General features: G+C 37.7%; 1 protein-coding gene across 3 annotated transcripts; it reads right to left on the bottom strand.

The window, feature by feature from the left end:
* Nucleotides 1-5,943: 5,943 nt before the first annotated feature.
* On the bottom strand, nucleotides 5,944-13,564 carry LOC103720314. 3 transcript variants are annotated; one of them, XM_039119943.1, is made up of 6 exons: nucleotides 13,400-13,561; nucleotides 12,281-12,707; nucleotides 12,014-12,193; nucleotides 11,806-11,859; nucleotides 11,485-11,669; nucleotides 6,779-7,179 (listed from the first exon to the last, which is right to left on the bottom strand). In XM_039119943.1, exons 2-6 carry the CDS (start codon nucleotides 12,648-12,650, stop codon nucleotides 7,093-7,095), a joined length of 876 nt encoding a protein of 291 aa, XP_038975871.1. In that variant the 5' UTR covers nucleotides 12,651-12,707; nucleotides 13,400-13,561; the 3' UTR covers nucleotides 6,779-7,092. The 3 variants fall into 3 exon arrangements, with proteins under 3 accessions (XP_038975870.1, XP_038975871.1, XP_038975869.1); XM_039119942.1 differs by having other exon boundaries at nucleotides 5,944-7,162; nucleotides 12,014-12,707; nucleotides 13,400-13,564; XM_039119941.1 differs by having other exon boundaries at nucleotides 12,014-12,707.
* Between the last annotated feature and the right edge of the window lie 2,007 nt (nucleotides 13,565-15,571).

Here is a 15,571-nt window from a genome sequence, read left to right as displayed (position 1 = left end):
TGGTGGTTGTTCATTCAACCAACCACCACGGCAGTCGCTTGAAGTAAAAAATAAAAAAAAATAAAAAGGTAATGATCATCCAATTTTTGAGTTGAAAAAAAAAGAGAGGAAAGGAGCGGTAGAGATTGTTACTGCTCTTGGTGACAATATGTAATATTTTGCAAAGTTTTGTTGAATATGAGTAATAGGATCATAATTTGTGTGGGGGCTTAGTTCATTGACCAACCTACACATGATTTGGGCTACAAGCTCACATGAGTAATGGATCACACCACCTGTACATGTGGGAGCAGAAGAAATTGGACTCCGAACATGAGTCCCCTTCTTTCTCCGATCCCACGAGGAGGAGGAAACTAAAGACGACCGAAATCCTTCTATGTTTGAGCCGATCTTAACCTATAAAAGAGTTTCTTCCTTACTCCTTTGGCATCAACCTTGGGAGTTTTTCCATTAGAGGTTTAGATCTCTAAGTATTCTATGGGAAATACAAGAGGATTTGCCGTCGATTCGGCCGAGAGAGCCCGCTAGAGGCAAGGCAAGCTTTCTCTCTTCCTTTCTCCAATTGTTCGGCCACTGCTCCACCTTGAATCTGGCCGATGAATTGCCGAACTAATCACGGACAAACTTTCCCTATTTATGACCGAAGTTTTTCTTCTTTTTGGGCCACCCATCCCACCGTTTCTTGATGCTGAGGGCTTGGTTGAGTTGCCTGGCATCCCTACCTTCATCCTTGGTCGGAGCCCGACCTCCAGATGCCGATAAGGGGGCTGGCATTCGAGTACAACCAAGCTAAGAATCATCCTATTTGGCCCTGTTTATGGGTTGAATTCAGCCAGTCGGCTGCCACCATCAGCCACCCCTGCCACCGCCGTCTATTGCTACCTCACCAGAACACGACCATAGTAACCACTAGCTCGCCTCCCATCCTCCTCTCTTATTTATTCTCTCTCTACTTTATCTCTTCTCCATCTTTCTCTCTCTAAATAGCTCCATGGATCCCAGAGGTCCCATCGACCTGTTTTACAAACTTGAGTTGATCCCTACAAAGAGACTTTAAATCGCCCTAGTGCCCAGGTTGCCTACTAAATAGATTACTCCGACGCTGTCAAGTGTCCATCTAACCCATTGCTGATGAATTTTATTGAACGACGTTGGCCCTGATCGAGTCCATTTCCTATGATTTATTGATTGAGTCGCTCAGGCTTGACCCACCCAGAATTATCGAATGCCATCTTCGGCTAATCTTTTTTTTATTATTTTAATTTTATTTAAGTCATTGAATAAAGATTAATTTTGCTTTTAATATTTTTAAATAGGTTTAGTATATCTTACACTCTTTATTATTTTTCAAAATATCATGCTTTCTATGCATAAAATTTACTTTTGAAAATATCATTTTTTTCTTAAAATTACGGATCAGCATAAGTGTTATAAAAATTATAATTATTATGAAAAATAGTTTATGAATGTTTTAATGAAAATAGCTTTGTTATGAAAGACGACCCCGATCATGTCATTTACTATTTTTATCTATATATATATACGTTTTAAGAAAAAAATATAAGTTTTCTGAAGGCTCAAAGATAGTTTTATATGATCCCTAGAATTTGGAAAATCGATATTCGGAGTTAGCATCTATACGAATATAGGCCCTCGCCAACAAATATAAAGTTGGTATACATAAGAAGAATCTTTGTCGATTATGAATATAGGCCATGTCACGGGATCAATGACCATAGCATGAATATATGTGAGCAATATTTTGAATTATGATATGGCTAAATAACAGAAGGATGATTTATAAATTTATTTGCAAAATGAACTTGAAACCATGTTTATGAAATTTGAATAATTTATGCATACATAATTGGTTGTTTTAGTATACTGTACTATGAAATATTTTATTTTGTAATATCTATTATTTTTCTTAAATAATGCATTGGCATGAAAAAACTTATGCTTCATTCGATAAAATAGAGTAAAATTTACTTACCGAGCTGTGTCGCTCATATATCTCTATTTTTATTTTATTTTTTTCTTCAGACGAATAGGGTCGATAGGAACAAAGGATGATCCAGGCTTGGAGTTCGTGCCAGTAAGCTTGACAATTTTATAAAAAAAATAGTATTTTAAATTAACTATGAATTTGTAGTTAATGATTTTCTGAATATTGAGGATTATGGATTTATATTTGGATTTTTTAGATGCTCCGAACCGGTATTGGTTGCATTTAATAGATAATAAAATTAGATTCCTATTTATTCTATTATATTTGAGATAGATTTGAAAACTAAATGTAATGTTGGCTTCGTATTGTCATGGACTGTATCCTTCGGCAGCACGATCGTGTTATGTCCCGGCTTTGGGGCGTGATTTTTTTTTTTTTAATCAATGCAAGGCTTATCATATTTTGCATCAGAAAACAGGAAAAAAAAAAAGAAAGTTAAGAATACTTTTTCAATGGTGATGGAGAAGTGGAGATAAGCTTACTAGGGGTATAGGGATTCGAATTCGGTCTCAGGGTCGATGAAACAGTGTGGGGGCTATATAGGCTTCAAAATCTGGCTTGTGGTGATAAATGGAAATGAGCAAGAAAACGAGTTAGGTATATTTCCGGCAACATGTTAACCTGTTTGTTAGTTAATAGTCAATGCAATGAGGGTCCACAAACATTAGGTCCAAATACAGTTTGTTCCAACATAAATCATACACAATAAAGATACATTTTATGAGGACTTTGTTTTGATTACGTTACGTTAGGTCAAAACTCAACAAATTTAAGTCCAGCATAATTAGAGATAAGTCTCAATAATCGGCCAATTTTGACCTAACTGGAACTGGGACAGAGGATTTTAGATCATTTTAGAAAGTCCCCGAGATTTGAGCTAAAAAATATGGTATCCATGGTCAGCAACCTGTTCACAAGCAAAAACAGCCTAACCATAATCAACCAACTAATGTCCTTTCCGCATAACTGAATAGTTCTCAGATCGAAGCCTACTCCCAGCATAAAGGGGCAGGGCGTCGCAAAATTCAGGCCCGTCCAAAAATGAGATTATTAGTTGGAGCAGATCCATCAGCTCAGCAGTGGACCACAATCGGTTTGTAGTTAGACCGGTCCACCGCCAAGCTGATGGATTCGATCCAACCAATATTTTCTCCATCCCAAGAGCCTTTCCCCATTCCTCTCCATCATGCCATAGCAATGTGTTACTTAGATTTTGGCCCATAATTCTCGCCCTCTTCCAACGTTATCATGGTCCTTCTCATTTTTCAAGAGTCAGGCCAACTTTAATATTATATAAACAAAGATGTTGCTTTGGAGTCATGGAGAAGCAGTTTAATTTATGTGACAAGAAATCAGTCACCAGTCCACTTTTCTCCGCATGGCAACAAAGATATTCCAATATATATATAGCGTAATAAATAGACAGGAGGGAAGATGGCCGCCTTGATGCAAGCCTTGATACACGGGAGCCGAAATTCATCAAACGCCGGTGAGGATCCACGGGACTGGAAAATGATGTATGTTGTGAATCTGTGATACACTTTTCTTCATTGAAACCAAGTTAACCAAGAAATAAATATTTAGCGAGAAATCATGCCACATATGCGGGCAATTTAGACAAGAAAATAACACGATGTCATACCTTTTTTTTTGTTTTTTTTCCTTCAACAGAGTATAAACAATGGCCAACTTTGAGATACATGTTTGACTCATAACCTTGTTCGATGAGTATTTTAGCAGGTGTAAACCAATCCTAAAGTCCAATATGCACTAAGATGACTTTCTGCGCTGCGATCCGTCTTATAATTTATTAGTTCCAATTTCAAAACGCCGTAAGAAATGACCTTAAATTTTTATGTGCTGACTCCTAATCGAATTATTTAGGATTTAGGATTGAGAAAAAGTATTTTATCGACTAATAGTGGCTATATTGGTATATTACCAAACCATGCTCCTATTGTTATAGAGGTAGATATAGAGTTCTTGAGAATACACCTCAATGACCAATGATTAATGGTGGATTTGATTGGCGGTTTTACTGAAATGGTAACGATGATATCGCCAATTTAGAAAATGATGCGGAGATGAGTAGCGACATCTTCCTTGATGCATGGGGAGTGCATGGGCCTGCTGGTGCCGGGGAAGTGGGTGAGAATCTTAAAAACTATTGCGCATGTTAATCTTAGGATGGGACTGCGCAGAGACAGTTCCCTTCTTTCCTGTGCATCCTTTGTTTTCTTTTCCTTTGTTAATCGTAATATATTTGGTCCTGGCTGGGCCTACTGTGAAGGTTTGGCAAGAAGTTAAGTTTGGTGCCACTGTAGCTTCACTTTATTCGGTCATGTGCTTCTCCACCATGACATTTAAACAATTTGGAGTCTCCCTCTCTCTCTCTCGCACACGCACACAGAGAGATTGGGGAAATGGAGAGGTGATTTCATTAGGTCTTCATTTATTCAACTCGTTAAGAATGAAGTGTGAGGTTGAACTTCATATGAAATAATTAGCGGGAGAAAACAATTATATAAATAATTAAGTTTAAAATTTAAATGATTTATGATTTTAAATTAAGTTAGGTTCCGATGTGTATATCGTCTGGCCGGTATTAGGGCTTGTCGTCTCCACTAGGAGCGGTGTCAAAATTAGGGCTGCAACTCAAATGAATTGGATGGGATTGGGAATAAACTCTAACCTAAACTAGCGTATAATTCTCCCAAACCTAGACCAACCTGATCTCCGGTTGAGGATTCTCTAACCAAACCTAACCCGACCACATCTCAAACTAAATCCCAATTGGTTTTGGTTAGCTGGCTCAGGTGGGTCAATTTGGTTGTGCAATGTTAGCTAGATTTAATTGAATTGAATGAGAATTTTAAGATAGGAAAGAAAGTTCGGATATTTTTATTGGATTAATATTTGTTGAACTGAGACCCCAATTATTCATTTCAATAGCAAACTTACACATAATTTAACAAGATTAAAATTATGATTACACAAACAAACAAATATTTTATGTGAAACATAAATATGAATTATTTATTCACATATATAGCAGATGATGTCGGCCACATTGGGTTACAGTCAGGTCAGGTTGTTTGATGTGGCGTTAGGATACAGTTCATGTTGAATTGAAGGTCAGACTTTAACCCAACCCTTCTTGAGGTTGAATTAGTATTTTTGAACACAATCCCAACACAACTTTATAAAGCCCCAACCCAAGTTGGGCAGGTAGGTTTCGACTTGAGCCTCCCTCAAGGTGTATCCCTTGTCAAAACTGATGGCTGAGAAGCCCAGGCAACTGTTGGAGCTCTAAAAGCACTGAAATAGGTGACTTTTACGAAGAACAGCAACCGTCAAGGACCCGGAAGAGAGCTGAAACCGAGGATGGAACAACAATACAGGAAGGGCTTGGGAGAGAGCTTGAGGGAAACCAGGTGGAATAAGGAAGGGCCTTAGACATGGGCATAGCAATTCAACCCCTCATCAGGTGGAATGGCCTAGTCCCTCCAACAACAAATATGGTATGTGACTATGTATCAGAGAATAGGCTAGTCCAGTGGATGCAGTAGTGTCATTGGGAGGAATAGGGTGGAATAAGACTGCGTCAGAGAATAGGCCACTCCAGTGGATGCAGTAGTGTCATTGGGAGGAATAGGGTGGAATAAGTTGCCTATTCCACCCCTATTACATCCGAGAAACAGGCCCGTAGCTTCGAAACAAATATTGAAATTGTAGAGTTGCAAGAACATAACACAGGAATCAGATTGTCATGGTAACTAGAGTTGAACAACCAAGATAGAAAGACAGTTCCACACATGTATGGAATAAATAAATTATTACTGATTATTTTGAGATCTTTTCCATGTATAATTCATGTTTATGCGTTTCAACTTCATCTCTTCTTCACTATAGTAACATGCACTTTTTTGCTGAACTAAAACTCATTTGCTATAGCTCAACATCAGAAGGCTCCTAAAAACAGATTAAGATTTAGACTGCTCCAAGACACCATTCAATAAGTTGACATGATGGAGTTTTAGATACAAAAAATTCAATCCATTACTAATCATACATACGTGAGTTCACATCATTGGCTCCTTGATAAAGCAGTCTTATATAAATTAAAATGCTTTTTATTAAGAGAAAAGAGCAAGTTAGCAGAGAAATGATTGCAGAAAGAATACGGAACAGCATTGATGAACACAAATACTAGATTTTAATACCCATCAACCTATTATAAAAGATATTAAATCTGAAAAAAGAAAAATCATCTCTTGGTGGAAAATAGTAGATACAAAAAAGGCAGTTCTGAAAAAACATTTATCAATTTCATAAGGCCAGTCCCTCCAGAAGCATCTGCTGGGATTCAACGAAACTCTGAAGCAATCTTGACACAAACAAGAACCTTAAGCTTTTTACAAGGTAAGGCTTTCGTTGTGGACAAGGGTAAATATTGGATGTCTAGATGGAATGATGTCTATGATGAATTTACAATATATCTTATTGGTGGTGCTGTAGATATCTAACAGCAGGTGATGGGAGCTTGTGTCCATGATAGAAGTTAAAGGTCTCTTTGGGGAAAATCATCTTCAGTGGAAGTGCAAGATTACGTTTTATTAAGCTGGCAGCTGATGACCTAATGACCAGGAATGTGATTTGCTCAGAGTATCATTAAACTAACAAATATAAAAATTGCTCCAAGTTCGATAAGGCACTGATAGAGCTTTTCAAATATTGGAACGTGATTATTCTATCAGAAAAGGTACACTATTTACCATGCAACAGAACTTTTCTGATTTACATCGAAACACCAAATTGATTACAAAAGTAGAAGTTGTGGTGTAATAAATGAAGAACAGGAATTTAGTTCAACTCAGTAATATCATCTGCTAATCATAATTGCAGGAAATATCAAATGACTGGCTGTGAATTTTCTACACATGAAGGTACCATTTGCAGGTGGAAAATTTTAAATCTTAATTAACCCTCTCATTTTCAACAAACATCTCCTTCCAAATAGCATTCTATGAACTACACCTGGACAAACAACTTGCAGATGATACCTCAGAAGCAACGTACGGTAATCACTTCTCAGAACGTACCATGCTAGTGACCTCCAAATTTCTCTTGCAATTCTCCCTCAGTTCCTTTAGCCTAAGAAGAGCAGAATGCTGTCATACAGAAAACAAAATATTCATATCTAGTGAAGAATTTAAGGATGGAAACAATCTCCAATGTCACCTACTCTATCTTTAATACAAGAAAAAAAACATAATTCAAATAGTGGAGAAAAGGAAAAACTCTAGCAGTACTGCCCTTTATTAAGCAGATGATAACTATATCCGTCGGCAATTTTAGCATAATTAAGATATCTCACTCAGAAAAATGAATCGCCAACATAGCTTAGTTTCCTATTGCTCCTCCATTATCTGGCACCATACAGGCTGCCTTTCTCAGACCAACTGCCATACACACAGCATGTCATTTTTGAGTGAAATTTCTTAGTCAGTCATTGCCATCATCATATGCCAGACTGAACCTTGGGCACTTGGACAAAGAACTGCAGAGTTCAAAAGAAATCAAAACAACACAACTCTTCAAACCATAATAAGCAAGCACTATCCCAACTTCTGGGGTCTGCTTTATGACTCTTAATTCACCCAGCATCCCCCATTAGTCTTTGCCTTACCGAGCATGCAATAAAAGATGTTCATGGGAAAGGGAGATGCCAGAGAGGTGAATATAGATAAAATGTTTTGTTCGTGATTAGAAAGGGAATGGACAAGAAAGTCATTTACTTTCCTAAATTAAGAGGTCAATTTTGGATTAATTGCACTACTCACATGTCCTGAGGATGTTATTGACAAATTATCCAATTTAAAATACAACAGTTAATTGTAAATACAGTAGCAGACTTGGCTTACATACATAGACAATGATACCACATCATATGCGCATGCTTACCTAGACAAAATACACAGTAATGGAGACTGGAATATCATATGCATGCAAATACATACAAATAATAAACTATAGCAGAAATAGTGACAATCAGGCTAACATGTAAACAAAATTACTGCTGTAACCTGGTTCAAACGAACGAATCATGCCAAGATTTTCGTTCCTGAGTTCAACAAGAAAATTGAGCAGACCTAACTACAAATGGGTCAACAAGAAAATTGGTCAATCTAACTTGATGTGCACCACACATGGAAGTGACTTAAGCATGTAAATTAGAGAACAACGGGACTACCAAGAGGAGCCACATAAAGCACAGGCCTGACCATGACCATATAAGCTGCATTAAAAAACAAGGACCCCAAGATTGAAAGTAATGGGAATGTGGTTTACCTATAAGAAAGCCTTAAGAGATAACACAGCTTACCAAGTCAACCATTTAGTCAATGACGCGAAAGCAGCATTGCTTACAGGTTGACAAGGTTGATGAAGTAAGGTACTAACATAGTGATTAAGAAAACTAGATGACAAAGTCAAAGTTAACCCAAATGTTGCAAATGATTATAGGCCAAAGTTGGTTTGTTGAATTCTTTAACTCCTATCTTATTTCTTATTCTTACTTCGTGATCTTTCACATCTAGCAACCTTTTGTAATCCTGCCCTCATTGCAGTTGGTATCCTTGGTCGAAGAGAGAGTTTTTCTCTTTTTCTAAGAGAAAAGACAGAAGAAAATTTGTTCTCTCTCCCTCTTTTCCAAACTTGCCACATCACCCCACTCCATTTGGATCATAAGGATTACTTTTCTTTTCTTTCTTTCCTTCCTTTTTCTTTCTTTCTTACTTACTTTCTTTGTTTCGTGGATAACAAGGGTTAGTTTCGAGGAGCCTCTAGTGACTCCAACTCTTTCTATATAATCTTTCACAACCTGCCATCCTGTACATAATTCAAGGGCTGGAAACTACTAAAATAATGTTCAAACCATTATGATAGGTTCATTTTAAATTTGAGGGAACATAGAACATTGTTTTGCCAAATTATTTCATAAGGTAATAACCAGCTTTTACAATACAACCATCAAATCACTATAAAAAAAACACATGGCAAGGAGGCACTTTATTGGCTTCAAATTTTGTCAATAGAACCAAGTCTACTTTAAAAGGGTTGTGCATATGGAAAACTGAGTTCTTTCTTCATTCACAATAAAGATCACTGCAACAAACACTTAGATGAGCTACTTAGACTCCACCTTACTTAGGTGGCCACCAAAGAGCCTAAACTAAAGCCTGACGAGCCTATAAAGGTAGGGCTAGAAATGGGCCCATCGGGCCGGGCCGACTTCATGTCCGACTACGGGCTAGGCCTGAGAAATTTCAGGCCATGTTTGGGATTAAATATAGAGCCCATTTGTTTTTCCGGCCGAGCTCGGTATATCATTGGCCCGGCCCGAGCCAAAGCCCGAACAAGGCCCGAAATGGAGCCCAAATTCAGACCCAAACAAGTCTCAAACCCTTCATCATCCTTCCTTAAATCTTTGGGCTCACAACTATTGAATAATGGTGTTTTCAAGCCTCAATAGAATCTTCTGAAGGCATAATAGTTGGATGTGATTCAAGACATCTGAAAATGATGAAAACTCTGAATTATCAATAAGAAAGCCATTTGTGACTCAATGGACAACATTCCACTCCACAAATTTGAGCTGGCCCAATCCAATTTAGGTCAGGCCCCCAAGCTTGGGTTTTTCAAAAAAAAATTGGAGCCTAAGCCCGGCCTGAAGCTCGAAAAAAAAAATCTAGTCGGGCTTAGGTAGGGGTATGGCTAGGCCTAGCCCAATCCATTTCCAACCCTATATATAGGTTATCTACTCCCAGGAAAGGGACATAGGCAATCGGAGCCACTTATGCCTCAAACAAACTCCAATGTCCAATACACCTACACCCAACCCACTAAGCATATTCTCTGAAAAAACTTCATGGATCTAATGTCCATAACACAATAACCAATCTCCTAAACTTACTCTTTAAGCTCATTTTACCTAACCCCTTACATTGCTTAGTTGGAGATCTCCTTAGCCTCAGGGCACTTGACCAGATATTGGATATCCTCTTGGTGGCCCATCTACCATCTAGAATGTTTTGAAACACTAAGAACAGAATCTCTACAGTTTTGGAGATTATTTAGAACTGAGCAAATATAAATATGGAACCCAAGTACACCCCCAAAAATATGATGACTGCTGCTTCTAGCCTTATACCGTAAAGACATCAGGCTTATAAGCAAAATAAGAGCACAAGGAAGTTCATTGAGAAAGTGTTTCATATATCTTCTGATACAAAAAAATGGATGTGATGAAGTGAGTGGTGAAATCCATATCAAGTAATTCTTAGTGCATCATATAGGATGCTCCAATTTTAGTTATTAAACAATTCATTTCATGATTGTTTTACTTACACATAATTTCAAGTTATTTAATTTCAACCATTATCAGTCCAACTTACCATTCAATTAAAGCAACACAAATATGAATTCCAATACTTTCGGAAGTAACAGCTATGGACAGAATCAACAGATCAAGAAAATTATTTGAGTTAGAATTTACTTTAGACACCAAATTAGTTTTGTGAAGATGTTATAACGCCAGATGAATTTCTATTTCAGATTTTCAGACTTCTTCAACAACCTGTAAGTCCATCTCTGCCTACTTGTACTTAAAAACCTCCAAATTTACAAGGGATAACCCAAATATTGCCCTGCAGTTCTCCTAATGATTTTCTACAATTTTAAGAGAAACCATCTTCAACTATGCTTTTCAAACTAAACAAACATCTTATTCTCCAATTATAAGAATCAGCACTAAGCCTCTCTATCAAAGTAACTTCTGAAGGCAACAATTCTCTATGTTATTTTGTGAACCAGGGCCTGGTAAATAGTTTGATGTTTCTTAAAGTCCTCTTTATTTCTTTTGCTTCTGTTTAACAAATAGTTGCACACTCCTTCATATACGAGAATGCCCAGCAAAACATCCTTAACAAATACAACTTGGAGAACTTTTGGGTTAAACAAAGCAGTAGCCAACAATTAAAAAATTTGGTATATTTAAAAAAGCATTTTCGTTTTTCTTTCTAGTGGCATTGAAGTGCTAGGTATAAGAGCTTAATGTTGCAAAGGGTATCAGCCAAAAATTTACATCCTGGAAGCTCGTGACTCTGTCAGATAACAATCTACAAGAAGTTCAAATAGAAATCTTATGAGTGGGTTGTAGAATAGCAAGCTAAGTTCTGGATTCCCATTCCAGTGAGCTGTCAATCATACAAGTAGCCAGGAATCCATTTGGCTTTGTTAATTTATATAAAATCTGTAGGTCTTCCTTTTTCCAATTAGTCTGTGATTCACCCAACCCTCTTAATTTATTTAAAGCCTTCAGCAAATTTACATGGGTTACTTCCTAAAGTCATTATCAACAAAAACTCGATAAACAAAAAAGCAAATCAAAAGGTAGATGCATCTGAGTGACTCACCAGATGTGCAGTCTCACGCACAAGGACATTTTCTGTATGAAGGAAAAGTGATCTCCAGCGCTGCATGAGCTCAAACTCTATCTCTGTAGATTTTTTTGAGTTGTCTCGAGCAGTTTTGGAAGTATAATCATGACCATAGCACCTTGCTTCTAAAGACCTAGCGAGCCTTTTGCTCTTCTTCAATGCTAAATAAAGGAAATTTATGAAAAGCAGCAAAAGTCTGCATTAGCATAAATGCACGTTTCCTGCTAGAGTAATTGTGAAGTATTGACGACCACTCAAGATATTTTGGAATTCAAGCAATATCTGACACAAGCTTACCAGCAAGCCGGCCTCTGGTATCCTGGTAATGAAGATCTGTCCACATATAAGCAGCTGCCCAAATGGCATATGCATGATACAAATACAGTCAGACACTTAATAAACCAAAAAGCTGAATATTCTATTCATTTTGCTCCTACAACTGTATTGTAACTTTAATATAGTGTCCCCAGATCTTGCTTAACAAAGGCAGGGATCATGGACCTACCTTTGAGACAGAAAGAACAAGCACAAGATTTTTCTGAGCCCATGCTGCCTTCATCATTAATGCTTGATCCAACATTTGAAGCAGCATTGGCATTTAAAAATCCCTCCATGTTAGCCATTTTGAAATCCAATGACCCAAACGGCATCAAGCATTCTAAAAGGCCTGATTCTTCCGACTGGTCTTCAGTCAAACATTCACCACCATCAACATTGTTTCCCTTCGAAGTAACAATATTCAAATTGCTAAAATTTGAAGCAGAAGATTTACCATGATCCATTTCAGGTGTATGTCTCACGGAATCTGTACCATCCCTTTTATGACCCTCTTGACAGGGTTGTTTAGCATCATCAAAGGAGACACCCTTGCCCTTGTGGTCTACCACATTTTCACACATTTCAGATGCAGGACCAGTGTTGACCTTCCTGGCAGTAACATCCTCCACCATTTCACGTAACTTTCTTCCAAAATCAGCATTCCTAAAACCAGTCCGCTGAGTGCCCTGATACCTCCCAATCTTGTTCTCAGCATCATTTTTTTCTGACTCCAATGACAACGGCCTCTTGCCACAAACATTGGTTATATCACCAAAAACAGCCTGGTTGCGAGGAACCACATCTTGGGAACCACCATCACTCATTGTGCACAATTTTTTCTGGGTTCTCAAATACAAGATTTCTTCCACAAAACAGTAACACTGCTAAAACACAAGAAGTACTTTTAGAAAACAAAGGACATTAGAGTTCAGTTTGGCTATTGAAAACATGGAAAGAAAAAGAAATAAAAGAAAAGAAATAAGGCCATATAACCATCACGGCACAAAATTGAAATGCTAAGGGAGCAATCACATTTCAAAATTCTTGGCTCGAAATCTAATTTTTAGGACGGATCTAGAGATTATCACATTAAAAAAATCGATTTTCCACAAAAAAAAACCCAGGATTGAATAAGGCAGATGCGCAGAAAGTTGCCTCAATATCCAATTTTTAGCATGGACTTTCAAATAATCGCAAAAGAACCCATTTTTCGCAAAGCCCGATTCACTTAAAAACGTAAATAAGCATAAACACCCAAAAAAAAGAAGATTTTGTTTTCCAGTTGCCTGCCAATCCAAACGCAACGCCCGATTCGACCATTCCCACTGAAAACAAAAGGGAAACCGATCAAAGAACCTCGATATGAGCCAGAAACCTCATCGATCGAAACATCCGGAAAAAAAAAAAGGTGACGCAAACGTATACCTGACCCACGACAAGAGCCTAGGGTTTGAAAGTCACCCAATTTAGAAAAAGCATGCTTCGAGATCTTAAAAATTTGAACTTGTCAGAGGAAATCGATCATACATAATCCAAAAATACAGCAGGATCTTCTCTGCTTTCAGACACTAACCTTCTCGCAAGCCGCCCTCCGTTGGAGGAGAGAGAGAGAGAAAGAGAGAGAGAGAGAGAGAGAGAGAGAGAGAGAGAGAGAGAGAGAGATTTGGGCTGGGCAATGTGGGAGGGAAAGGGCGCCCCGATCCGCCTTTTCAGAACAGCGAATACGCGGAGAACGCGATACGCGCGCGGTTTTCATTGGATTTTTAGGAGGGAGCAATGACGGGATACAATCACTCGCGGTGACCTAACTTAGGATCACACCTTCTTTCATTCATAGTAGTAGACTGGCGAGTCACGCGAGTGGCGACAACACAGCGCGGAAGAGAAGTGAGAGGTTCAGGTACGAGTCGCGACTCGTGTACTTCAGGAAATAAATGGGAAAAATTAAGTCCGGATATATACGTGGACATAATGAACAATGATAGGAAAAAAATTCGAGAGTTTGTGAGCGTGGATTTAATCCCCTTTTTTTTTTATCACGTGTCAATTGTTGAGAAAATGGGTCCCACGATTTCAATACCAAACACGCACCACCTGGCAACTTGGCTCCCCCAGTGCCCATGCCTTGATAGCCTCTTGCAAAGAAACCTCACTTGGGGTGTGATCCAGTGGATCATGATCTTAGATTATCTATAAATTTTATTTTAAAATAATTTAATTCTGAATAAATTAAAATTATTATATTTGGTAGATTAAAATTTTTTAAATATTTACAAGTAACCTATTTGGTATTTTATGGAAATCCAAAATCGCTCACTACATAATACCAAAACTATCTCTGATATATTCTATAAAATTATTTTTATTAATCATATAAAATATATTATCCTAAAATACTAATATATTTAATATTAATATTAATATAATATATTTATCAATGTATTAATTGTTATTATAGTTTAATATTTTTATTTATACTTATAATATAATCATTTTTAATACTAATAACTATTTTGATTAGAAAAAATAAAGTAAATAGAAGTAATATATTAAATATTTTCATTTATATAAATATAAAATACAATAATATATTTCTACTATAATTTAAAATTATCATTGAATAATAATATGACGATAATATATTATAATATATTAATGGTACATCGATATATCAATTTTTTGTTGGATTGAGGAGCATTTTTATTCTCAACTTTCAGCCCAAGAAACCTGCCCTATGGTGATATTGAATTCCTAACCTCAAGGACGGATATTCCATCACTGGATTAGGCCGCGATTTGAGGTTGGTGGTAATTTGAGATTATTGTCACATAGGATCACCATGGTGTAACTAAATATGTTTATCTCATCATCTCCATCCACATTGTCCTTGATCTTAGGATGATCAACCCATATCAAATACCTCTTAAAATTAATTCAGAACCCTAGATCAAACTCTCTTATTTTATTTATGATATTGTATGATATTTCTATTTTTGGGGGGGATGGGATGGAGGGGAAGAACATGTCTACATGGATATTTGAACAGGCTACCACAACGACCAAGATAGATGGTAGTGGGTCATGGGTAATACTATAGTAACCTCGCCTGACACGAGGCACCAACACCCCATGCCCATCCCGGTAGAACTATCGCCATCGGCCCATACACCGTCATAAAAGTGCCAGAGTTCACCTGGGCCCCATCTCCCTTGTTTCACATTACCATGCTATTTTTTCGGCTCCCACCCCAGCCTGCAACATCCTGTCACTGCTCGTTCGGCTGAACCTTAGCCACCGCCGGAGTGAGCTGAGGCTCACGCTGAGCCCCGTGGGGACCCCTGTTTCAGTCTCCCCTGTTCTCTTCCTTTTTCTTTCTCTGGTCTTCCACCACCGTCTGTCGCTGGTCGTCCAACCTTGACCCATCATTGCCGCCATCGAGCCTAAGCCTTCGCTCCTCTCCTTCTCTCGCTCGCTTCCCTCCGTGCTTTCTTTGGCGTTCAATGGGAAGCATGCACAAAAAAAAAAAAAAAAGAATTAGGAGAAAAAATCTCTATTTCGCTTACTCTCCCCCATCTTTCTCTCTCTATAATTTGGGTGGACCCATTAGAGGGTCCCTTCCACTCGTTCTAACTCAATGTGTCACCAAGTTGACCCTAGCAGATGGAGCGTGCAAGAAAACCGGCCAAACACAAAATTGTTTATATTTAATTTGGTTTTAGCTCAAAAAATCTTTGAATTAGAAATA

Source organism: Phoenix dactylifera, unplaced genomic scaffold (assembly GCF_009389715.1).
Source record: "Phoenix dactylifera cultivar Barhee BC4 unplaced genomic scaffold, palm_55x_up_171113_PBpolish2nd_filt_p 000664F, whole genome shotgun sequence".
Taxonomy (NCBI): Eukaryota; Viridiplantae; Streptophyta; class Magnoliopsida; order Arecales; family Arecaceae; genus Phoenix; species Phoenix dactylifera.
Note: the sequence above shows the minus strand (reverse complement) of the source record. Positions and strands in the feature narration are given on the sequence as shown.